Source organism: Dasypus novemcinctus, chromosome 10 (genome assembly GCF_030445035.2).
Source record: "Dasypus novemcinctus isolate mDasNov1 chromosome 10, mDasNov1.1.hap2, whole genome shotgun sequence".
In the NCBI taxonomy this organism is placed as follows: domain Eukaryota; kingdom Metazoa; phylum Chordata; class Mammalia; order Cingulata; family Dasypodidae; genus Dasypus; species Dasypus novemcinctus.
In genome coordinates, this window is record NC_080682.1 from 2,668,342 (window position 1) to 2,693,030 (window position 24,689).

Consider the following 24,689-nt stretch of genomic DNA (forward strand, 5'->3'; position numbering starts at 1 on the left):
CCAGGCTCTCGAGGGCTGGTGGAGACGGCCAGGTTGAGCGCCTGGGTCCGGGGGCCGCTCTTGGGTCCTGAGCTTGGACAGACAGCCTTGGGGAGTGCAGGTAGGAGCGCAGGTGAGCTCAGGTGAGCCCAGGTGAGCCTCTGGGCATGGCGTGAGCACGTGCACAGACAACGGGAAGGAGGGGGCTGCCAGCGTGTGGGCATTCAGACCCCAGCACCTTCGGCTCATGTGGACCCCCCACCTGGCCGTTCTTCAAACTGCCTTGGCTTCCTTGGCATTTTTCGCAACATTTCAGAATCAGTCTGCCAACTTCCGAAAAGAAATGCTCTGATGCCGATTGGAATCACTTTCAATCTGTACCTTAATTTGAGGAGAAATCACATCTTACCAAACACTGCGATTTTTAGCCCATGGATGTATTTCCTCCCTCAATTAATTTAGGCCGCCTTGAATTTCTCCCACTGATATTTTGTACTTTTTCTAGGAAGAGGTCTTGCTCACCTTTCAAAATTTATTCTTAGGTGTTTTATGTTTTTATGCTGTTCTAATGGGTATCTTTTTATTTCATTTTCTAATTGTTACCAGTGTCTAGAAAGATAACTGGCTTTTATGTGTTATCCGCTAGACCAGCGTTCTTGCTAAATTCATTTATTAATTCCAGTTGTATATGTGAATATTGTGAATATTCTTACAGATTTTCTACATACACGATTATGCGATCTGCAGATAATGACAGTTGAATTTTTTCCTATCCAGTCACTATACCTTTTATTTCCTTTTTCTTATGCACTGGCTAGGACTTTCAGTACAAGGATAGATAAATGTGTCCGTAGCTGACTAGCCTTGCTCCCATCTCAGGAGCACAGTGTGTAATATTTTACTATTGTGATGTTTGCTTAAGTTTTTTGTTGGCTGAGTGGTTTGTAGATAACGGAGTTTCCTTCTCTTTAGTTTGCGAAGGGGTTGTGTTTTTAATTATAAATGGGTCTTGAGTTTTATCAAATGCTTTTCTGCATCTTTTGAGTTGATTATGTTTTTTCTTTCTCTTTCTGTTGATGTGGCGAATTACGTTGATTGATTTTCAAATGTTAAATCAACCTTGCATAACGGGATTAAACCGCACCAGGTCGTACACCTTTATATATAGCATTGGATTCAATTTGCTGATGTTTTGTTTAGGATATTTGCATCTATATTCACGAGAGAGCTTGGCTTGTGGTTTTCTTTTTGAAATAGCCTTGTCAGATTTTTATATTAAGGTCAGTCTGCCTTATAAAATGAGTTGGAAATTCTTTCCCTTCCCCCTTCCCCTTTTAAAGAGATTTGTATAAAAATGGTATTATTTCTTTCTTAAATGTTCGGAAGAGCTTACTGGTGAACCTATCCAGGTTTATAGCTTTTTTATGGGAAAGAGCATTAAAATTCCATACTTAATTTGTTTAAGAACTATCAGGCCATTTGGATTTTCTATTTCTTCTCATGTCAGCTATATTTTGTGTTTTTAAGGACTCAGTCTGTTTTACCCAAATTATCAAAACTACTTTTGTTCATAATAGTTTTCTCAAAATTGATCTTATGATGACTCTAGGCTGGATTGTGCTGCTTTATTTTTCATTCCTGATGTTGGTTATTTGTGCCCCTTTCTCTCCATCAATCTTGCTAAAAGTTTCTCTGTTTTACTAGTCCCCTCAAAGAACCAAATTGTGGTTTGCACATTTGTTTTTGTTTTTTATTTCATTGAGTCGTGTGCTTATCTTTATCATCTCTTTCAACTTACTTTGGGTAGAATTTGCTGTTTTTTCTAACTTCTTGAATAGCTTTCAGCCTCCCTTTTTCCCTCTAATAATGCATTTTCCTCTGAGCACTTTAATTTAACCTATAAGTTTTGATATGGTACATTTTTATCATCGCTCAATTAAAATATTTTCCTCCTCTTGTTAGATTTATTCTTTGACCCTTGGGTTATTTAGAAGTGCATTGCCTTGTAATCTAAGTATCTTTTTTAAAAAATAAAGTGTGTATATGTATATATATATTTTTTAAAGTGCCTTGCTTAATTTCCAAGGCATTTGGGGATTTTCTAGTTATCTTTTGGTTCTTGAATTCTAGCTTAATTTCACTGTGGTCAAAGAACACACTTCCATGATTTAATTTCTCTGAAATTTGTTGGAACTTGCTTTCAAGCCCAGCATCTGGTCTCTCTCGGTGGATGTTACGTGTTCTCTTGAAAAACGTCTGCATTCTCCTGCCGTCAGGGCCGGCGCTCTCTGTGGGCCCCTTGGCCCGAGCTGCTGCCCAGGTGCTCTCGGGCTGCGTCCCAGCCGGAGCTGGAGAACCCACCCGCAGGGGCCTTTCCATTCCACCAGGTTCTGCTTTTTATCTCTATAAAAGGAGACACGGGGCTTGAACCCGGGACCTCGTACCCGTGACGCGCGCTCAAGCCCCGGGCCACACCCGCTCCCCTGCTTTGCGGGTTTCAAGGCGCCGTTTCCGGGTGCTCTCAGGCCTGGCCACCTTCGTGGGCACGCGCTCTCGCTCTGGGCCCCTGGGAGCTCTGGATGCCGCTCTGGCCCCTGCCAGCTCCCCTGCGCTGGCCTCCGCTCGCCTCCACCACGATGGCGCGCGCTCGTTTGCGCGGCCCTCCAGCCCTTCAGATCCAACGCGGCGCGGGCAGCTCCCCTGAGCCGCGCCTGGCAGGCACGTTCCGTTCGCTGCCGCCCTCGAGCCTTGGTCCGAGCCTGCTCCGCATTCACTCCGTGTCGTCCTTCCTCTCCTCTCTCCTACCTCTTTCGGGCTCATCAAATATTTTCGTGCTGTAGCTCTCCGCCGTCCGCTTCATTCCGTCCTCTTCTGGTGTTCTCTCTGTGATTGCCTAGAGATTAGGAGGCGCACCCTTGGGTCATTAGCACCTAAATTAGTACCCCCCTACCCTGGCCTTGCAGAGACCTTACCACCTTTCTTTAAAAAAAAAAATTTTTTTTCATGGATTTCTGAATGTCATATTATAAGTAAATAGTCTTTTTTAAAAAATTAACTTTTTGTAATTGTTAAAGTTGGCAATGTGTCTGCCACAGTAGTTTGGAGGACTGAAGAATTGATGGGATAAGTAAAATGGCTGTTTTTGTTAGGTAGTCCAGGATATATATTCATTTTAAAATATGCCTGAGGAAGCTAGACACCTAGAGACACTTTTATCAGGAATTAGTATCTCCCTTCTCCATCTGCATCCAACGCGCTTAAGCCCTGTGGTTCTGGTGCAGCAGAACCGAGGGAGTTCCGGATTTCCTGGAAGGTCAGCTCCCCATCTGCATCCTGGTCAGCATTGTGGAATAAATCTTGAAGATCTCCAATGCTAGAAACTCTTGGTAGGGAGATTGGTCTTAGTGGGGCAGTTTTCTCAATTTGATCTCTAAAAGGCTGTGAAAATTTTGGCGATGCTGATGGCTTTGATGTGAAACTCTGTACTTGGTCTTTATCGTGTGCTCTGGAGGCCTGCTGCTCTCAGGTTTGTTTGCGAGGGCACTGATCAACTGTAGTGTCTCTTTTATCTTTGATACTTGCGAATCTGAACTATCTTCTTTCTTTATGCTTTGGGTTTTTACTGTGTCTGTTCTGTTGATCACTTCATCCAAAGTTTCTCTTTTCAGAGGGGCAGCGCTGTCGCCTCTGGTGCTGGAGGGCAGGTCTGCGCTCTTCTCTGCCTTGCTCACCGCAACGGGCTCGCTTTCTATCAGGTTGACTCTCTGGGTAAGATTACTGACATCACGTTCATCCTCTCGAATTTAAGATCATTCTGTCTCTGGAATCCCACTAGGGCACTGTTTACCTCCTCTAAATTGTTGTGAAGGTGCAGGATATCCTGTTTCACATTCTCACTGTGGGCTTTATTGTCGAGTTCTGATGTGACCGAAGGCGATGGAGCGATGTGGTTGCTTCCACTGGTCTCCTTCAAGAATGGCTGGTTCACGCCACCCTGCAGCACTTCTGTGGTGTCCTTGCGTTCCCCCTTGGTCTTCTGTGTTGCCTCCACAGCAAGGTGGACACTGTTTAAAGCACTGCCAATGGCAGCTACACTCCTGTGCAGTCCCTCTCCAGCGGCAGGCAGGCTAATTAAGTCTGAAGCTGACTTGACATCGGCTTTGAGGTGGCTTCCTGCAGAAATCAAGAGAGCGATCTGCTTATTCATTTCTGTGATATTTATCCAGACTTCGGTCAAGCCCAGCTCTCCAGATGCAATCTTCTCAAGTTGTTTCTGTTTGCCGAGCAGCTCCTCATTGAGTTTGGGAATTTCTTGGAATGAGCTCTTCTGATTAGATTCCATTGTTCTAAACTTTTCCTTGAGAGCGTCCAGATCCTCCCTGAGAGCAAGCCGCATCCACACCAAGCCAACCAGGCCCCGACACAGGCGGCAAGGATGACGAAAGCGCAGAGCGGAGAACAGATGTTGCAGCAGCGCCAATACTGTCCCTTGACAAAGCGAGAGCGATTTCCAACTACACCAAACTCCTCTTCCTCCTCTGAGCTGGACTCAGAACATGAGTCAGGGGCTCGGTGCGAAGCAGACCGTGCCCTGAGCCTTTCTCGGGCTTCTCTCTCCGGCTGTCCGCAGCCAGGCCAATCAATGCGTTGAGTTCTTTGCGCTTTTTCATCTTCTTGTGTGGGGTACGTGGCGCACCCACTCCTGAGCTGCCAGGTTCGTGCCCAACACCCAATTCTCTCGTTGCCTTGGAGTGGCCTTCCAGGGTGGGGAATCCTGGGCCAGATCTCTCCAGTCACTCCCACCCAGGGGTGGGACTGACCAGATCCACGTAGCACTGGAGACTGGAGCCCAGAGGAAACTGGAACTCGGACGGTTGGGGGAAATCACATAGAGGGAGCAGAGAATTGGTGATCCAAATGGATAGAGCCCTGGGCGTGGAGCGTCAGTTGGTGAAGAAGCTGGAAAAGGAGCAACCTTCTCCCAAAGGGATTGAAAAAAAAAAGCCAAGTCCAGAATGAGAGCTTCTCAGCCCTGATAAGTAGGTAGTATCGATAAGGGAGTTCCAGGAGCTCGAGGAGGACACGCATTTAGGCGTTTTGGATATTTGGGGCTGGGTTTCCAATGGAGTAGGGAAGAAACTTGCTCTTGAATGGGGGGAAGGGAAGAGGTGCACTGCGAGACAGTGGCCTGGCAAAAGTGGCAGCAGGACGGAGCTCCTAGCGACTGCAATCCCGACACAGCCCTGGGCGCCGAGAAAAATGCTTGAGCTTGGGAGCTCAGGTCTGAGATGATGACCGTCCTCCAGTCCCCGCCCTGAGTTTGAAGGGAGCCCGAGAAGGAGGAGGATCTAGCGGGGCCGCAGGCTGGGCGCGGGGGGTGCGGTGCTGAGGGATGACCGCAGATCAGCCCACCTGAAGAGCTCCCGCCCGGAGTTTAAGGTGTTCCGGCACGGGCGGCTTTCGGCAATTCACAAGCGCTGCCCCCACTCCAGCCGTGACTCCGGCCCCCGTTCCAGCTCCGGCCGCAGCTGTTCCTGATGTCCTGGTGTCCCAGACCGGGGCCATCGCCTTAATATATTTATTTACCACCACTCCAGTTGTCCACTCTCTGTGTCCATTCACTGTGTGTTCTTCTGTGTCCACTTGTATTCTTGTTAGCAGCATGGGAATCTGTGTTTCTTTTTGTTGCATCATCTTGCTGTGTCAGTTCTCCGTGTGGGCAGCGCCATTCCTGGGCAGGCTGCACTTTCTTTCGCACTGGGCGGCTCTCCTTACGGGGCGCACTCCTTGCGCGTGGGGCTCCCCTATGCAGGGGACACCCCTGCGTGGCAGGGCACTCCTTGCACGCATCAGCACTGCGCATGGGCCAGCTCCACACGGGTCAAGGAGGCCCGGGGTTTGAGCCGCGGACCTCCCATGTGGTAGACGGACGCCCTAACCACTGGGCCAAGTCCGCTTCCCAGCCTTACGACCTTTCAACTCCTCACGCTCTGGCCGGGGCCCTCCCGCTGCCACGTCCCTCCCTGGGGCCTAGGGACACGGGGTGCCCGTGGGGCAGCAACGTGGGCCTCCCGTTCGCCCACACTTCCTTCTGGGCTTGCTGCCCTCCATGGGGTGCCCCGCTCAGCGCCCCCAGTCTTACTCCGCCTCCAGCTGCGAGGGGACGGGGGGGGGGGGCAGGCTGAGCACACCGGGCTGTGGGTTCCTTAGAGACGTCGTTCCCCCGCGGCCCTGAGGTGACAACGCTAGGTGCGGCACCCCAGCTCCCTCTGCTAGGGTTTGTTTATTTTCCAACTTCTCATTTTATTTTTTAATTTCATTTAAAAGCAGACGAGAAAATCCTTGGCCTCTGGGTCTCTCTGTCCACGCCCTGACCACGTCCTCGGCCTCTGTCGCTGGCGTGGTCTGGCGGGCCTGTGCCTCTCGCTGCCTCTGCACCTTCCTCCCCGGAATCAAGGACCAGCTTGACGTCCTCTACCGCCGGAGGCTTCTCGGCCACGGACCCCTCCCAACCCTGTCCTCCTGACTGCCCGGCCCCTCTCCCTCTTAGTTTCCAAACGTTCACATGTGAGAGCGCCCAGCCACATGCCACGGGCCTCACGGGTTTCTCTGGTTGTCTTGTTCTTCTCTGTGTACCTCGCCCTGGCTCTTTTCTACCGATCTGTCTTCCAGATCGTAAACGCTTCTCCCTGCCGGCATCGCAGTCAGGTCCTCCGTCACCATTCTTTCTGTTATCGACGTTGCGTTTTATCCTTTCTCCTACAGATTTTGTTTCTCCCGTGAAATTCTCCATCTTTTCACCTACTTTCTTGGGCATATTTATTGTAGTTACTTAAAGGCCTCCTCCAGGGAAGCAGATTTGGCTCAACTGATAGAGCGTCCACGTACCACATGGGAGGTCCGTGGTTTGAACCCCGGGCCTCCTGACCGTGTGGAGCTGGCCCATGCGCAGTGCTGATGCGCGCAAGGAGTGCCGTGCCACGCAGGGGTGTCCCCCACATATGGGAGCCTCATGTGCAAGGAGTGTGCCCCACAAGGAGAGCCGCGCCACGTGAAAAAAGCGCAGCTCACCCAGGAGTGGCACTGCACACATGGAGAGCTGACGCAGCAAGATGACGCAACAGAAAAAGTGACACAGTTTCCCAGCGCTGCCTAACAATGCAAGTGGACGCAGAAGAACATACAACAAGTAGACACAGAGAGCAGACAACGGGGGGAAGGGGAGAGAAATAAATAAAATAAATCTTTAGAAAAGTAAATAAAGGCCTCCTCTGAAAACTCCAAAGAGGAACCACGTCCTTTGATTGCTCCCGTGTCCGTGGGCTGCTCGGAGGGCGGCCCCGCTCGGGCTCACCCACACGGCGGCTCTCAGGTGGCGACACGGCGTGAGGCCCGGTGGTCTTTGGTCGCCTCCTGTGCCTGGAGCCGCCAGGCCATCCAGCACGGGGCCTCTCCAGCAGGCCGGCTTGGCCAGGCACAGAACCTGTGCTGTGCCGCTTCCGCCACGTTCCATGGGTCAGAGCCCCGGCTGGACCACCCAGATCCGAGGAGTGGCTGGGAATAATGGCAGAGAGCTCACACACGTTTAACCCACCACGACCCGTCCACGGCACCCAGCAGCCTCGCCCAACGACAGGCAGCGTCAGGCTCCACGTTCAGTGCCTCCTCCCTGCGCCGGCAGCCGCTTCCTCACAGCCTGCCCGGCCTTCGCCCGGTGCCTGGGACCAAGCCGCGTGCTTTGGGATTTTGATGTGGCAGTACCATGCTTCTAAGTCCTAATTTCTTTTTTTTTTAAGATTTATTTTTTATTTTTCTCCCTTCCCTCCACCCCCAGTTCTCTGCTCTCTGTGTCCATCCACTGTGTGTTCTTCTGGTCTGCTTGTATTCTCGTCAGCAGCACGGGAATCTGTGTTTCTTTTTGTTGCATCATCTTGCTGTGTCAGCTCTCCATGTGTGCGGCACCATTCCTGGGCAGGCTGCGCTTTCTTTTGCACTGGGCAGGTCTCCTTTTGGGGCATATTCCTTGCGCGTGGGGCTCCCCTACGTAGGGGACACCCCTGCATGGCCCGGCACTCCTTGCATCCATCAGCACTGCGCATGGGCCAGCTCCACACGGGTCAAGGAGGCCCTGGGTTTGAACCCCGGACCTCCCATGTGGTAGGCAGACGCTCTATCAATTGAGTCAAATCCACTTCCTAATTTCTTTTTTTTTTTTTTTTTTACATGTAAATGCTTTATTTTTTAAAAATACACTTGAAATAATTTATGGATTAAAAGGAAATAGAAACAACTTCTTGAACAATAACTTTGCTAACTGTACATAATGGTCAAAATCTCCGATAAAATGCTTTTTCTTTAAATTCATACATTTTATTTTATTTTTTTCCTTTTTTAAAATTTTTTTATTTTCTTTTAAGTGTTACATTAAAAAAATATGAGGTTCCCATACCCTCCCACCCCACCCATGCCACCCCTCCCCCATCAGCACACTCTTCCGTCATTGTGGCACATCCACTGCACCCGGCGAATACATTCTGGATACCCACTGCAGCACATGGACAGTGGTCCACATTGTAGTCCACACTCTCCCCCAGTCCACCCAGTGGGCCACGGCAGGACACACAACGTCCAGCATCCATCCCTGCAGCACCACCAAGGACAACTCCAAATCCTGAAAATGCCCCCACACCAGATCTCTTCTTCCCTCTCCCTACCATCAGCAGCCACTGTGGCCACCCTCTCCACATCACTACTACAGTTTCTTCCCTTACTAATCACAGTAGCTCCCCAGCAGAACACCAGTTAAGTCCACTCTAATCCATACTCTATTCCTCCATCTTGTGGACCTGGGATGGCTATGTCCAGTCCCCCTCTACATCAAGAGGGGGCTTAGATTCCACATGGATGATGGATGCAATTCTCCTGCTTGTAGCTGTAGGCATTCTTGGCTCCCTGGTGTGGTGGTTGACCCTCTTCACCTCCCTGTCAGCTGGCCAGGGTAAGTCTAAGAAACTAGAGGGTAGAAGCTGCAAGTCTGCTGAGGCTCAGGGCCTGGCCATCACATGGACAGTTCAGAGATCCAGGTCTCCTGACCATACACCAACCCAAACGCCAACCACAGGTCCAGTAAGAGTGACAGAAGAGGCATGTGTAGAAAGGTTATATCTGAGTCCAACTCTATCTCACTCAGGAGCACAAACTCCAAAGTAGGGCCAACTGACATGGCCCTGGACTCCAGAGCCATCCACCCTGACCACAGAACCTGTGGGTCGCTGCAGCCCTCAGAAGAACCAGCACATAGGTTTCCATCTACCTTGGCTGTCTCTGGTACTCTGCTGAGGCATGCATAAGCATCACCCCCTGATGACCTCCCGACTCTTTTTTGGAAACTCTTAGCCATATAAACTCACTTGTCCTTTCCATTTCCCCCTTTTTATCCAAAGTCAAAATGCAGGTTTTTTTTGTTTGTTTGTTTTTTAATATTTATTTATTGTTATTATTTTTTTAATTACATTTAAAAAAATATATGAGGTCCCATTCAACCTCACCGCCCCCGCCCCCCACTCCCCCCACAGCAACACTCTCTCCCATCATCGTGATACATCCATTGCACCTGGTAAGTTCATCTCTGAGCATCACTGCACCCCATAGTCAATGGTCCACATCATAGCCCAGACTCTCTCATGTTCCATCCAGTGGGCCCTGGGGGGATCTACAGTGTCCCGTAATTGTCCGTGAAGCACTATCCAGGACAACTCCACGTCCCGAAAACGCCTCCACATCTCATCTCTTCCTCCCGTTCCCCACACCCAGCAGCCCCCATGGCTACCGTTCCCACACCCATTCCACATTTTCTCTGTGGACATTGGATTGGTTGTGTCCATTGCACACCTTTGTCAAGTGAGGGCTTAGATTCCACATGGGTACTGGATGCACTCTTCCCGCTTCTAGTTGTAGACACTCTAGGCTCCATGTTGTGGTGGTTGACCTTCTTCAACTCCATGTTAGCTGAGTGGAGTAAGTCCAATAAGTCAAAGTGTAGGAGCTGAAGTCTGTTGAGGCTCTGGGCCTGGGTGTCATATTATCAGTCCAGAGATTCAAATCCCCTACATATATCTTAAACCCAGCACCAACTATAATTCCAATAAAGTATCATGCAAGTCTTGTGAAAAGAGATCCCCTCTGAGTCCATTTCCATCACGCAGAAACACCAGCTCCAAAGAAGGGCCATCTGTCATGGCAGTGAACCCCTTCTGCCATGACCATAGAACCAGTGGGTCTCTTTATCCCTCAAAATAACCAATACCTGGGGTTGTATCTACCTTATCTGTCTCTTAGACTCTGTTCAGTTGTACATAGGGGTATTCCTTCTGACAACCTCCAGACTCTTTTTTAGAGACTCACAGCCTTATAATCTCATTTCTCCTTTCCATTTCCCCCTTACATTAGGTCAAACCGCTTCCCGAAGTCATGTTATTATATGTAGACAGGTATATTCTGCTGTTCCGCATTGAATCTTTAATTCAAGGTCATTTTCTAGTTGCTTCTTCAGCTGGTATGTGGTAGTGATCCCTCGGTGCCAGGGAGGCTCATCCCCGGGTGTCATGTCCCACGCTGGGGGGAATGCATCACATCTACATAAAATGCAGTTTTTAACACCTGATATTATATGTAGGCTGAGATATTCTGCTGGTCTAAGTTGACCTCTTTGTTCATGGTCTTTTTGTAGTTACATCATCAACTGGTGCTTGGTAGTAATCCCTGGGTGCCAGGGAGGCTCATCCCTGGGAGTCATGTCCCATGTTGGGGGGAAGGCAATGCATCTATATGCTTAGTTTGGCTTAGAGAGTGGCCACATTTGAGTAACGTGAAGGCTCTCAGGAGGTAACTCTTAGGCACCCCACAGCTATAGGCCTAGTTCATATTTCAGGCACACAGGCTTATAATCGGAGCCATCAGTATCAATGGCTCATTGTTAGACCATCCATCTTTATTGGTATTTGCCATTGCACTTGGGGGATTGTTGTTGTTCCTGTGGGGAGTGAGATAGAGCTCCCTTGGCCAGGAATTAAGCACTCTCTCATCTGTCGTTTCCAACTGAAACCACTATGAAAATATCCAACCTTTCTATGTACCCTGTATACATGCCCTAGAGAACTCCCTCCCAACTGTGTGCATCCCACCAATGACACCCCACACAAGTGCTCCTCACCCACTGTAGTTGAATCTCTCTGTAGTCCAAAACTTCTTCAAAAAGGAAGCCCAATATATTGGCAGGTTCCCTTAATAGAAAAATGAAATATAGTGATGGGTTTAAAGGTTAGATATAGAATACATAGAGATTTAGAAAAATTAAATAAAGGAAAAATAAATTGGGGTATCAAAGAAATGAAAATATGAAAAAGCTTTGTTTTTGACATTTTGCCTTTCATCACTGCTACAGGTGTTGCCCTGTATGTACAATGGCAAGGCAATTTCTTCCATTTCTTCCTCAGTGTCTACCTCCTTTCTTTCTTTCTTTTTTTTCCTGATTATTAAGTTTCTCTTGACATAAGTTTTAGGGCACAGTAATTCACTTATATAATATATGGTACTCCCACATATCCAACATCAAACTCTTTGTCCCTTCCTCAACAGTGATCTTTTAAATGTTCATATTATATTTGCTGCAGCTAATGTACAGATATTGAAATGATAGCTTTCAAACATGGTTCCATTTAGGTTTACATTATGGTTTATATTTTAGACTATTTTTAGACTATATTTAGACTATATTTTAGACAATTTTCTAAATTTTTAGTTATGCTTTACATTATGGTTTGCATTTTAGCCTATAGACTTTTATACATTTTTGGTGTAATTTAACATGACCTGTATCCATCATGGCATGATCCTGTGGAACACTTCCATTGCCCCACAGTTACCCTGATTCCATGTATTCAACACCTCTTTCCCCCTCCCCTCAGGGCCCACCATGACGATCAGTCTTCATTACCTAAGGGAACATATTCAGAGATACTTGCAAAAATGTTGAGGGCTTCACATACTTGACTGCCCTAACCCATCGGGAGTCACCCATTCAAGAGATACAATTCCCTCTGTTTGAGAACATCAGTCCTCCCCAGGATGTGGGTATACCTTCCCTCTCATCGTATGGGTCTCCACCCAATGATATAATCCACTATGGCAAAATGAGCACTCACACACTCCCCAGAAGCTTGCCCTGTGTCAGATGCCCCCTCCCAAGTATCCCAAACAGGCAGCCTTCCATATTACATTCTCTGAAGAGTTTTCTCCGCACCACAATTTCAACCACATACCTGACAATCTCCCATGATCAAATGTTCCCCTCTCCCTCTCCCCAATTTCTTGGGCAATCTGACCAATCCATCCCTAGTGCCCCTAAAGCCCACACAGCCCCACCCAAAGTTAGCCCTATGCCCCCATTTTATCCCTTCCCTGTACAAATACTTACCTCCAGCTTATCATAGATTTCACCCAAGTAGCTGTCAGCTCAAAACCTTCCTCTACCCTCCAACTACCTTAGAGTTTATCATCCAGTCTCTAGCTCTCTGAGACAGCTTGGTTTACTTATTTCATATCAGAGACGTCATGTTGTATTTGTCCTTCAATGCCTGGGTTGCTTCACTCAACATAAGGTTCTCAAGATTCATCCATGTTATCACATATGTTTGTACTGTATTTGTTCTTATAGCTGAGTAGTATTCCATTGCATGTATATATCACATTTTATTTATCCATTCATCTGTTGATGGGCATTTGGGTTGATTCCAACTTTTGGCAATAGTGAATAGTGCTGCTATGAACATTGGTGTGCATATATCAGTTTGTGTCCTTGTTTTCAAATCTTCTGGGTATATACCCCGCAGTAGAATTGCTGGGTCATATGGCAAATCTATAGCTAGTTTTTTGAGAAACCGCCAAACTGTCCTCCAGAATGACTGGATCCTTCTGCATTCCCACCAGCAGTGAATGAGTGTTCCCATTCCTCCACATCCTCTCCAGCAATTGTAGTCTTCTGATTTTTTGATAGCTGCCAGTCTTATGGGAGTAAGATGGTATCTCATTGTTGTTTTGAATTTTCATTTCCCTAATAGCTAGGAATTTTGAGCATTTTTTCATGTGTCTTTTAGCCATTTGTATATCATCTTTGGAGAAGTGTCTGTTCAAATCTTTTTCCCATTTTTTTAAGTGGACTGTTTGTCTTTTTATTTTCAAGATAAAGGAGTTCTTTATATATGCAGGATTTAAGTCTCCTATCAGATATATTGTTACCAAATATTTTCTCCCATTGTGTAGGCTCTCTTTTCACTTTCCTGACAAACTCCTTTCAGGTGCAGAAGGCTTTAATTTTGAGGAAGTCCCATTTATCAATTTGTTCTTTTGCTGCTTGTGCTTTTGGTGTGAAGCCCACGAAGCCATTTCCTATTACAAGGTCTTGTAGATGTTTCCCTACACTGCTTTCCAAGGTCTTTATGGTCTTGGGTCTTATGTTTAGGTCTTTGATCCATCTTGAGTTGATCTTTGTATAAGGTGTGAGATGGTAATCCTCTTTCATTCTTTTACATATGGATATCCAGTTCTCCAGGCACCATTTGTTGAAGAGGCCATTCTCTCCCAGTTGAGAGGCTTTGGTGGCCTCGTCAAATATCATATGGCTGTGTATATGAGGATCTATATCAGAACTCTCAATTCGGTTCCATTGGTCAATATGTCTATCCTTGTGCCAATATCATGCTGTTTTCACTACTGTAGCTTTGTAGTATGTTTTGAAGTCAGGAAGTGTGATTCCTCCAGTATCATTTTTCTTTTTCAATATGTCTTTGGCTATTCAGGGCCTCTTTCCTTTCCAAATAAATTTCATAGCTAGTTTTTCTAGTTCATTAGAGAATGCTGTGTTGATTTTTATTGGGATTGTATTGAATGTGTAGATCAGTTTTGGTAGAATAGACATCTTAATATTTAGTCTTCCTATCCATGAACAGGGAATATTCTTCCATTTATTTAGGTCTTCTTTGATTTCCTTGAACAGTGTTGTGTAGTTTTCCGTGTATAAGTCTTTTACATCTTTAGTTAAATTTATTCCTAGGTATTTGATGTTTTTATTCACTATTGTGAATAGTATTTGATTCCTGATTTCCTCCTCAGATTGCTCATTATTGGTGTACAGAAATGCTACTGATTTTTGTGCATTTATCTTGTAACTTGTGACTTTACTGGACTCATTTATAAGTTCTAGAAGCTTTGTTGTAGACCTCTCAGGGTTTTCTAGGTATAGGATCAAATTATCTGCAAATAGTGAAATTTTGACTTTTTCCTTTCCAATTTGGATGCCTTTTATGTCTGGTTCTTGCCTCAGTGCTCGAATAAGTACTTCTAAGAGTATGTTAAATAGGAGGGGTGATAGTGGACATCCTTGTCTTGCTCCTGGTCTTAGAGGGAAAGATTTTAGGATTTCACCATTGTAAATGATGTTGGCTGTGGGTTTTTCATATATACTCTTCATCATGTTCAGAAAGTTTCTTTCTATTCCGATCTTTTGCAGTGTTTTTTTGAAGAAAGGGTGCTGTATTTTTTCAAATGCTTTTTCTGCATCTATAGATATGATCATGTGATTTTTTTCCTTCAATCTGTTTATGTGGCATATTACATTAATTGATTTTCTTATGTTGAACCATCCTTGCATACCAGGAATGAACCCCACTTGGTCATGGTGTATAATTTGTTTAATGTGTTGTTGAATACGATTAGCAAGTATTTCGCTGAGGATTTTTGCATCAAGGTTCATTAGAGAGATCGGCCTGTAATTTTCCTTTCTTGTGGTGTCTTTGTTTGGCTTTGGTACTAGAGTAATGTTGGCATCATAGAATGAGTTAGGCAATGATCCTTCCGTTTCAATTTTTTTGGAAGAGTTTCAGCAAGATTGGTGTTCATTCTTTCCGGAATGTTTTGTAGAATTCACCTGTGAAGCCGTCTGGCCCAGGGCTCTTTTTAGTTGGGAGGTTTTTAATGACTGATTCTATCTCTTTACTTGTGATTGGTTTGTTGAGATCACCAACTTCTTTGTCAATGTAGGCTGCTTATGTGTTTCTAGGAATTTGTCTATTTCCTCTAAACTGTTGTTTTTGTTGGAATATAATTTTTCAAAGTATCCTCTTATGATAGTCTTTATTTCTGTGGTGTATCTCCTTTCTCATTTCTTATTTTGTGTATTTACTTCTCTATTTTTTTCTTTGTTAATCTAGCCAAGGGTTTGTCGATTTTTTTTATTTTCTCAAAGAACCAGCTCTTGGTTTTGTTTATTTTTTCAAGTGCTTTCATGTTTTCTATTTTATTTAGCTCTGCTCTGATCTTTGTTATTTCTTTTTTTCTTCTTCCTTTGGGGTTAGTTTGTTGTTTTTTAACTAATTCCTCCAAGTGTGCATTTAGTTCTTCAACTTTAGCTCTTTCTTCTTTTTTGATGTATGAATTTATGGCTATAAATTTCCCTCTCCGTATTGCTTTTGCTGGATCCCGTAAGTTTGGATATGTTGTGTTATCATTTTCATTAGTTTCAAGGTAGTTATTAATTTCTTTTGAGCTTTCCTCCTTGACCCACTGTTTTTCTAAGAGTGTGTTGTTTAACTTCCAAATCTTGGTGCCAAATCTGGGTCTCTGATCCTTGCAGATTTCCAGCTTCATTCCACTGTGGTCATAGAAATTATATTGTATGATTTCTACCTTTCTGAATTCATTGAGACTTTTTCTGTGGCCTAGCATGTGGTCTATCTTAGAGAATGATCCATGTGTACTTGAGAAGAATGTATATCCTGCTGTATTTGAATGTAATGTTCTGTATATGTCAATTAGGTCCAGCTCCTCTAATATACTGTTCAAAGTCTTTGTTTCTTTATTGATTCTCTTTTGAGATGTTCTGTCCAAAGTTGATAGTGGTGTATTAAAGTCTCCCACTATAATTGTAGAGGCATCTATTCCTTCACTTAGTTTTTCCAGTGTTTGCCTCACATATTTGGAGGCACCCTTGTTAGGAGTATAAATGTTTATGATTGTTCTTTCTTCTTGAGAGATTATCCCTTTCACTAATATGTAGTGTCCATCTTTGTCTCTCACAATTGTTTTGCATTTGAAGTCTATTTTAACTGATATTAATATTGCTACTCCTGCCCTTTTTTGGTTATTGTTTGCTTGTAAGATTATTTTCCAGCCATTCACTTTCAACCTCCTTGAATCCCTGGGTCTAAGATGTGTTTCTTGCAGACAGCATATAGATGGGTCATATTTCCTTATCCAATCCTCCAGTCTGAGTCTCTTGACAGGTGAGTTTAATCCATTGACATTCAGTGTTATTACTTTCAAGGAATTACTTATATTAGCCATATTTTCTTTGGATTTGTGTTTGTCATATTCTGTTTGATTTTCTCTTTCTGTTTTTGTCTTTTTAGTTGTTCTTACACTCTCCTCCAACTCTGTCTCTCTTGTTTTTTTCTTTCTTCCTGCAGAACTCCCTTTAGTATTTCTTGAAGGGCAGGATTCTTGTTGGCATACTCTCTTAGTTTCTGTTTGTCTGTGAATATTTTGAACTCTCCATCATTTTTGAATGCTAAGTTTGCTGGGTAGAGTATTCTCAGTTGGAATTTTTTTTCTTTTAGTACCTTGACTATGTCATTACCACTGTCTTCTTGCCTCCATGGTTTCAGATGAGAAATCAGCACTTAATCTTATGGAGCCTCCTTTGTATGTGATGGTTCTCTTTTCTCTTGCTGCTTTTAGTATTTTCTCCTTGTCTTGAGCATTGGATAACTTGACAAGTATATGTCTTGGGGTAGGCCTGTTGGGATTTATGCTGTTTGGGGTGCATTGTGTTTCCTGGACATGTACATCCATCTCCCTCAATAGATTTGGGAAGTTTTCAGCCATTATGTCCTCCAACACCCCTTCTGTCCCCTTTCCCTTCTCTTCTCCTTCTGGGATGCCTATAATATGTATGTTTGCACGTTTTGCATTGTCATTCAGGTCCCTAAGCCCCTGCTGGATTTTTTCTATCTTTTTATCAACCAGTTCTACTATCTGTTTGATTTCAGATATACTGTCTTCCATGTTACTTAATCTCTCCTCTGCCTCTTCGAGTCTGCTGTTATTTGCTGGAGTGTATTTTTGATTTCTTGAATTGTGCTGTTCATCACCATCATATCTGTTATTTATTTGGGGGGGGTATATATATATATATATTTTTAAAAGATACTTAGATTGCATGAAGGTTACATAAAAAATATAGGGGGTTCCCAAATGCCCTACTCCCCACACCTCCCACATTTACCCATGTTAACAACATCCTTCATTAGTGTGGTATAGTCATTGCAACTGATAAGCACATTTTGGAGCATTGCAATTAAGCACAGATTTTATTTTACATTGTAGTTTACATTCTCTCCCACTCAATTCCATAGGCTATGGCAAGATATATAACGATGTGTATCTGTTCTTGAAATGTCCTTCTGGACAATTCCCAAGTCCCAAAATGCTCCCATATTACTCCTGTTTTTCCCTTTCCATGCCCTCAGAATCTCCAGAGGTCATAGCCTCCACATCAACGATATAATTTCTTCCATTGGTAAGATCACAATAAGTCTATAGTGTAATATCAGTAAATCTGAGTTTTCTTTTTTTTAAACTCAATGAAAATATTTTATTTAACTCATTAATGAGTGTATCATCAAGATATTAAAACATATTCAGAGGAGAAATGAAATTTTCACATACATAAGGGCAGATAAACAATTTTCAAATAGTTGTAAAACATGTGTGTTATAGAGCAATAATCAGTTTTATTAGATCAGAGCAGAACTTCCCATTCACTGGAAGAAAATAATTATTTTCATATTTAACAGTTTTTGGCAAATTATGGAATTGTAAATAGCTCAAAAACTTTATTTTTTTGTTTGAAAGAATATTTTTTATTTTTTTGTCTTTATTTTTTTAATGTTACATTAAAAAAAATGAGGTCCCCATATACCCCCACCCTCCTCACCCTACTCCTCGCCCCATAACAACAACCTATATTTTTGTGTATAATTGCAATTTCTTCTGTATTCTCTCCAATTGTTTTCTTCATATCCTTAATCTCTTCCTTCACCTCATCAAATTGGTCCGTAATATATCTTTTGAGATCTTTAATTACTTGTTTGATATTTTGCTCCTCTTCCTGGTTTTTGGTTTGTTCATTGGATTGGGGCATGTTTTCCTGATTATTGGTTTGGTTTGTAGTTTTTTGTTGCTGTCTGGTCATCATTTTATCTTGACGGGTTTAGTCAGTTGCTTAGCTTCTTAGTCTAGTTTGGAGTTTAATTAGTTGTTGTTTGTGCATGCGTGTTAAATCTTCTCTTTGTCACTTTGTTCTTCTTATTCTATTTCCTTGTTGTTGGCTAAGTTCACTTGAAGGAAAATATTAGGGCCAGAGAAAGCAAATGGAGTAAGAAAAGAAACTGAATAGTAGTAGTATTGATAGTAAATATTAACAGAGGAACCCTGTGAGATATAGGAGAATGGATATTAGACTCATGTATGGTCCGTAGAGTTAAAAGAGTAAGAAAAGTAAAGTACGTAAAAATCTGAATATGGGGAGGAATACAGTGTGAATTAAAAGGCCTGTGTGTTCAGGAGAGAGGGAAAGAGAAAAGCAAGGACAATAATATAAGGAGTGAATATAAGGCAGAAAACAGAACAAAGGTATTAGTAATAAAAAGTAAAAAAAAAAAAATAGGGGGGCAAACAAAGGGAGATGTAATGTAAGAGAAACAATCAGTGATGGAGGACAGAAATATTCAGAGGAAAGGGGATGGTGTCGGTGGCCAAAATCAAAACACACAGAAGAGAGGAAATGGAGGATGAGGAAATACAGCAAATGTGAAGCGCTCCCTGCAGCACCTAATATAAAAACATATGAAAGAAGAGAAGGAAAGAAAGAAAAGGGGAAAAAAAGGGACAAAAGCAAGCAAGAAAAAGAGAAGGAAAAAGGAGAAAAAGTGGCCTTGGGGGATAAAGAGGAAGGAAAAACAAGAAGACAAACCAACAAAATACCAAAGTTTCAAGCAAGGAATCCTCTTTGCAGTTAAGTAAAATGCTTAGGAATCTGATGTTCCCCCTCTCTCCCTTCCTCACTTCCCGCTCTCCCAGGCAGCAGGAAAGCTGCTGAGAGGTCTGGTAGGAGATTCAAGTGGGTGCTTGTTGAACTCACTCTGCATAGAAAACAATGTTCTTAATTTCCAGAGAGAGAGCGCCCACACCTCACCAGGAACCCCAAGTATGCTACTGGAGGCTTGGAAAGCAGCTCCTACAGCCCCTCTCCTTTAGGTGTGCTGTGAGAGGGCTTGCTGATTTTCTGACTCCACCTTCTCCCAGGCCAAGTTTCCTATCCCAGGGTATTTAGGTGAATCAGGCTTTCTCAGCAGATTCGCCTCTCATCTCTTCCCAGGCTCTCCCCAAGCCAGCCGGTATGCTCCTCCAAGCACAAGAAGAGAAAAAAAGGGGGGAGGGGACACCAGAAAATTGAACCCACACTAGCCAGGGCCCCCTACTCCACCCCCACCGAATCCCTCCCACTCACACAGTCAGTCCAAAACTGGAGGGCTGGGGCAATCCCGGACCTCTGGGAGCACTGGACTCAGAAAAGGGAAGTCCGGGACTCTGCAGGCCCAGGGCACATTTGGTCCGTGGAACACAGGCTACAGGGGCTCAGGGGACACGGACCTGGGGACCACGCATCCAGGGACCACGGGGCCCAGGAAACACCACCACACAACCAACAGATGTCAGGAAACACTGCAGCCCCCAACCCCAGGGGGAAGGGTCCTGCCAGCCCACAGCCTCCGACCTCTGTACTTGTCAGCCACAATTCTACCTTTAGCAAGCACCACCTCTGCCACACTCTCTCCAAATTGATGTCCACACACCCTCCGCCCTGCAAGCCCCCAGGGCAGCCCGCTCTGGCAAGACTCCAACCCCACTCGGCCCTCTTTGCAGGCCCTGATTTCTTTATCTGTTATCAATTGCTGCATAGTGAGCCACACCTAAATTTAGTGACAAAATGACAACTCTGGAGGGGGAGAACGAGGCAGTCGGGGATGAGGTGAGAGCTAAAGGGTACAAGGTTTCTTTTCGAGGAAGTGGAAATTTTCTAAAACTGACTTTGGTGATGATGGCACATGCCCGTGAATCTACTGTAGCTGTCCAATGGTAAACTTCAGGCTGGCAAATGGTGTGATACGCAGAATATATCTCAATACAGCTGCCGCTAAACAGCATCAACATTTGCTTTCTCAGGAGTGCACAGGTTGGCAGTTTGGGCATGGCTCGGCAGGGAGGTTGTTCTTTGGGCGTTGCTTAGAGCCCCTGACAGTGCTGGCCGTCCCTGGAGGCTCGAGCAGGCCCACCAGGCTGCGTGACCTCCTCCCAAGTCTGGAATGTGACACTGGCTCTTAGCTTGGGGCCCCTCTGGTCAGCCACTGCAAATTAGGTCACATGGCTGCATTCCAAGAGCGCGTGAGCAGGACTGCACAATGTCTTCTGCCCTGCGCCTGGCAGCCACGCTAGGCAAAGTCCTTTCCTGTTTTGTTGTTGTGTTGTTGTTGTTGTTGTTTGTGAGGTACTGGGGCCAGAGATTGAACCGGGGACCTTATACGTGGAAAGTCAGCGCTCTGCTTCTGAGCTATACTGGCTCTCCTGAGTTGCTCTTTTAATTTAGTTTCTTTGTTTTAGTTATTAAGAGGTATCGAGGGTTGAACCTGGGACCTCGAATATGGGAAGTAGGTGCTCAGTCATTTCATTTGGGCTGCGTCCACTCCCGCATGGCATCCTTTTAGCCCCAGAACGCCCCAAAGGCGGCTCATTTGCAGTAGTGGGAAAAGGAACTCTGTCTCTTGAAGAAAACAGCTCTGAGTGTTTACGACGCCCTGAGTCTCTCGGCTGGCTGTTTGGCCCCTTGGTTTTCAGGCTCCGGCATATTAAAAAATGCAGAGGCCCGGCTGCTGGGGCTTTGCACGTGGGGGGTTGCGGGGAGTGTGCCTCGCTCCAGTTGGGACCAAGGCAGTGGGGTGTCTGCTGAGAACTTGAGGCGCTCACCAGGGCCCCTCGTCCTGGGTAGACGGCGAGCCCCCTTCTCTGACGACGCGAGGTGCCTCCTTAGCGCTTCACGCTCCCAGCAGCAACCCTGGGCTCGCCCCACGGCCTCTGCACTGGGAGTTCCCCAGCGCTTCACAGGGAAGTGGTGTGGGCAGAGGCTCCCTCCCCTGCGTCCCCTCGAGCCCCCCGGGGTCCGTCCCCTGGGCTCCGTGTCTGCCACGCCTCTTCCCTGCAGGACGAACGGACGGGCGCTCGGAGGGGAGCCTGTTCCCGGGCGCCGGGCTCACGCTGCTCGTACCTTCCTTTCTCAGATCCCAGCCCTTTGTGCTTTCTTTGCTCTGTAGATCCTTCAAAGCGCTGTTTTGAGGCCGTTGCGCTGTTTGCCGCTGTTTTCAGCAGAGTTAGCCAGAAGCGCGAGCCCCGTTGCTGCAGTCGCTTCCAGTCTTTTTTCCCTGTGCTCATGGAGGTCGTCTATTACGATTCCTTTTGTGATGATGTGTCTAGAAGAAACTTTGTTTCTGGAAGGAAATTTAGAGGCCCTTAGCGTAGCTCAGGCAGTATCTTTTCCTCGTCAGTGTATCCCGAGCCCCCGCATTTTCCAAGTTTGTGGGACTAAAGAACGTGCCGGTAGCAGGGCCCTCAGTCGCCGTCCGCGTGTGAGCTCACCCGGCTCACCGAGGGGGCCCGAGGCCCAAGAGCGGACAGAGGGCTCCGTGGGCCTGCCGTGGGGTTGGGGCGCGGCCCCTGTGAGCCCGGGGCCTTGGCCCCCCACCCTGGTCCCCAGCCCCCCACCCCCGAGCAGAAGCCTCTTCCCACCCGGCGGGGGGGCGGGACAGTGTGCCCGCGCTCGTCCACCTAATTAACGGTCCCTGGACGCGGCCTCTCCACGACCCCCCCACGCTGCCTGGAAGCACCGGGTGCCATGCGTTGGGTGCTCTCCCCGCCTCTGGAGGGACCCCAGCCCCCGTGCGGCAGGCGGCCCCCGGGAGGGCGCGAGCCTCAGGGGGAGTGGGAGCAGGGCAGCTGCCGGCGGTCCTCACGCGTGCTCTCCGTCCCCCAGGCTGCGGGAGCACCACCGCGCCACCATCAGGGTCATCCGCCGCATGCAGTACTTTGTGGCCAAGAAGAGGTTCCAGGTGAGTGGGCGCCCGGCCCCCGCAGAGCCCCCCGCCCCCCCCCCAGGCTCTCCCCTGCCCAGGTGGCCTCACTCTTCGGCCCCTGGCTGCCCCCCGTTTGGAGAGTGGGGCCCTCTTGCTGGGTGGGGCCGGAGCCCCTGGGCGCCCATTAGCCCAGCCCTGCCCTCGGGGAGCCCACAGCCCTGGAGAATTGGACCTGCCCCAGGCGCCCCTCCCCTGCTGGGGGTCCAGCCTCAGTGGGGGCTGGAGAGGGGAGGGGGCACTCAGCCGGGACCGGGTGACAGTGGAGACCCCAGGAGCAGGCATCTCCGGGTGGGCCGTTCTCTTGGCAAGAGGCTCGGCCTGGGGGTGCCTTGGAAAGGTGAGAGCCCGCTGAGCCAGGGTGTTGGCTCATTTGGGGCTCAGGCAGGGGTGGGGTGACTTGTCCCCGTCCCTCAGAGCGGCTGCTGCAGGATGGGCCCTTCCCCCGCAGTGGAGCCCACCCCTGTCCCACCCGGGCGGCCCTGCAGCTCATCCCCCACATCTGGGAAGGGTCAGTCTGGGCAAGACTGACCCCAAGACGGGGAGGGGGCCGGGCACAGGGCGCCCCGTTTTGTGGGAGCTTGGGTGACGGCAGGGACCGTCGAAACCCCAAGTCGACCTGGTGAATGGAGGGGCCGGCGGGCAGCCTCGGAATGGGGTCTGCGCCCCCGGGCAGGGCAGTGGGCACGGGGGGGGCCGCTGCCAAGGACGGGGGAGCGCCCAGCAAGGCACTGGCCCTTGGGGTCCCACTGCTATCACTGCACGTGTTGAGGCAAAACAGCCCCTGCCGGGCCGTGGAGGGCCTGCCAGGGGACAGGCTGAGAGCCCCGGTCCCCTTTCCTGCCTCAGGACTTGAGCCAGAACTGCACGTAGCTCAGGAGGCTTCCGGAAGTGGGGAGGGGGGCGAACCCGCAGCCCCTGGCTTTGACCCCGTGGGCTCCAGAGCTCGTGAGCTGGGTGGGGGCTGGGCTGCCTCCCACCCTGCCGGCCGGCTCCCCTGGCCGGGGTGCGGGCGGTGGCCGGGGGGGCCCGGGAGGAGGAGCCTGGGGACCCGCTCTCCCTGCAGCCAGCCTGGCCGCCTCCTGCTGCGCCCCACCCCCACACGGCCGCCCGGCCTGGCCGGACGATAAGTCCCCGGGCAGCGCCCCGCTGTCTGGCCCGAGGAGCCAGAAGCTCTTAGCCCTTCAGGTTTGCCTGGGGCGTGCGTGTCCACCGTCCGTCTGGACAGGGCGGCGTTATCTCGGCTCATCGGAGGCTCCTGGGAGGCCGAGGAAATGAGCCTGGGAGAGAAAACTGAGACGCCATCCCCGGCCCGGCCCCAGCAGCCACTTGACGGAGGCCGGGGAGAGCTGACGGACCCCAAGGGGCGCGTGCTGGCTCCCCAGAGGCCGCCTGCAGAGCCCCCTACGAGGGCAGGCCGGGGTCAAAGGTGGGGGTCTGCTCCGTTGTCACCCACCACAAGCCCAGCCCCCTCCTGCAGATGTGCACATGCACCCAGCCCCCTCCTGCAGCTGTGCACTCACACCCACGCAGCCCCCTCCTGCAGTGCATACTCACTCACACCCAGCCCCCTCCTGCAGATGTGCACATGCACCCAGCCCCCTCCTGCAGATGTGCACTCACACCCACGCAGCCCCCTCCGGTGATATGCACGCTCACACACACACCCAGCCCCCTCCTGCAGTCGTGCTCATATGTGCACACGTGCCTTCATGCGGGCACACTCGCCCAGCACCCTTCTCAGCTTCTCTCACCTTCTCCCTGCACCTCAGGAGTGGGGAGTTGGGCGGCCCATGGCCCCCGGAGCTGCCCAGAGACCATGCTCAAGGGCCGCACTGCCAGGGCCAGGCTGGGCCGAGGTGGCTTGGACCAGCCTTCATCCCCCCTGAGCCTGGACCCCTCCTGCTCCCTCCACCCCAACCTGCCCAGACCTCACCCACAGGCCTGGAGGGCCGCATGCCTGCAGGGGCCCTGCTCCCCTCAAGATGTCCACCAGCAAGCAGCTCAGGCCCTGGGCTCAGCCAAGACCACCCACAGCCACTGCTGGCTCTCCTGGTGTGGGGCTGTCTCCAGACACCCACCCCTCACCTATCATCTTAGTTTGTCCTCGCACCCTCCCTGGGAACCAGGCAGGGACAGGGCTCAGCACCCCATCTTACAGAAGAGAGGAGCTAGGCTTAGTATCCCATCTTATAAAAGGGATGATCCCAGCTCAGTATCCTATCTTACAGAAGAGAGGAGCTGGGCTTGACATCCCATCTCAAAAAAGGGATGATCCTGGCTCAACATCCCATCTTACAGAAGAGAGGAACTAGGCTTAGTATCCCATCTTACAGAAGAGAAGAGCTAGGCTTAGTATCCTATCTTACAAAAGGGATGATCCCGGCTCAGTATCCCATCTTACAGAAGAGAGGA

General features: G+C 48.2%; 1 protein-coding gene and 1 pseudogene across 1 annotated transcript in view; one reads left to right on the top strand and one right to left on the bottom strand.

The window, feature by feature from the left end:
* The window catches only part of KCNQ1 (potassium voltage-gated channel subfamily Q member 1), a 316,058-nt gene that overhangs the window by 233,321 nt on the left and 58,048 nt on the right, over window positions 1-24,689 (top strand). Inside the window, exon 12 of the mRNA XM_058304965.2 lies at window positions 22,178-22,253. Coding sequence (XP_058160948.1) covers window positions 22,178-22,253 — 76 coding nt within the window. The remainder of the gene's footprint in view (window positions 1-22,177; window positions 22,254-24,689) is intronic.
* Window positions 3,172-4,685, bottom strand: LOC101411061 (EF-hand calcium-binding domain-containing protein 14 pseudogene; annotated as a pseudogene).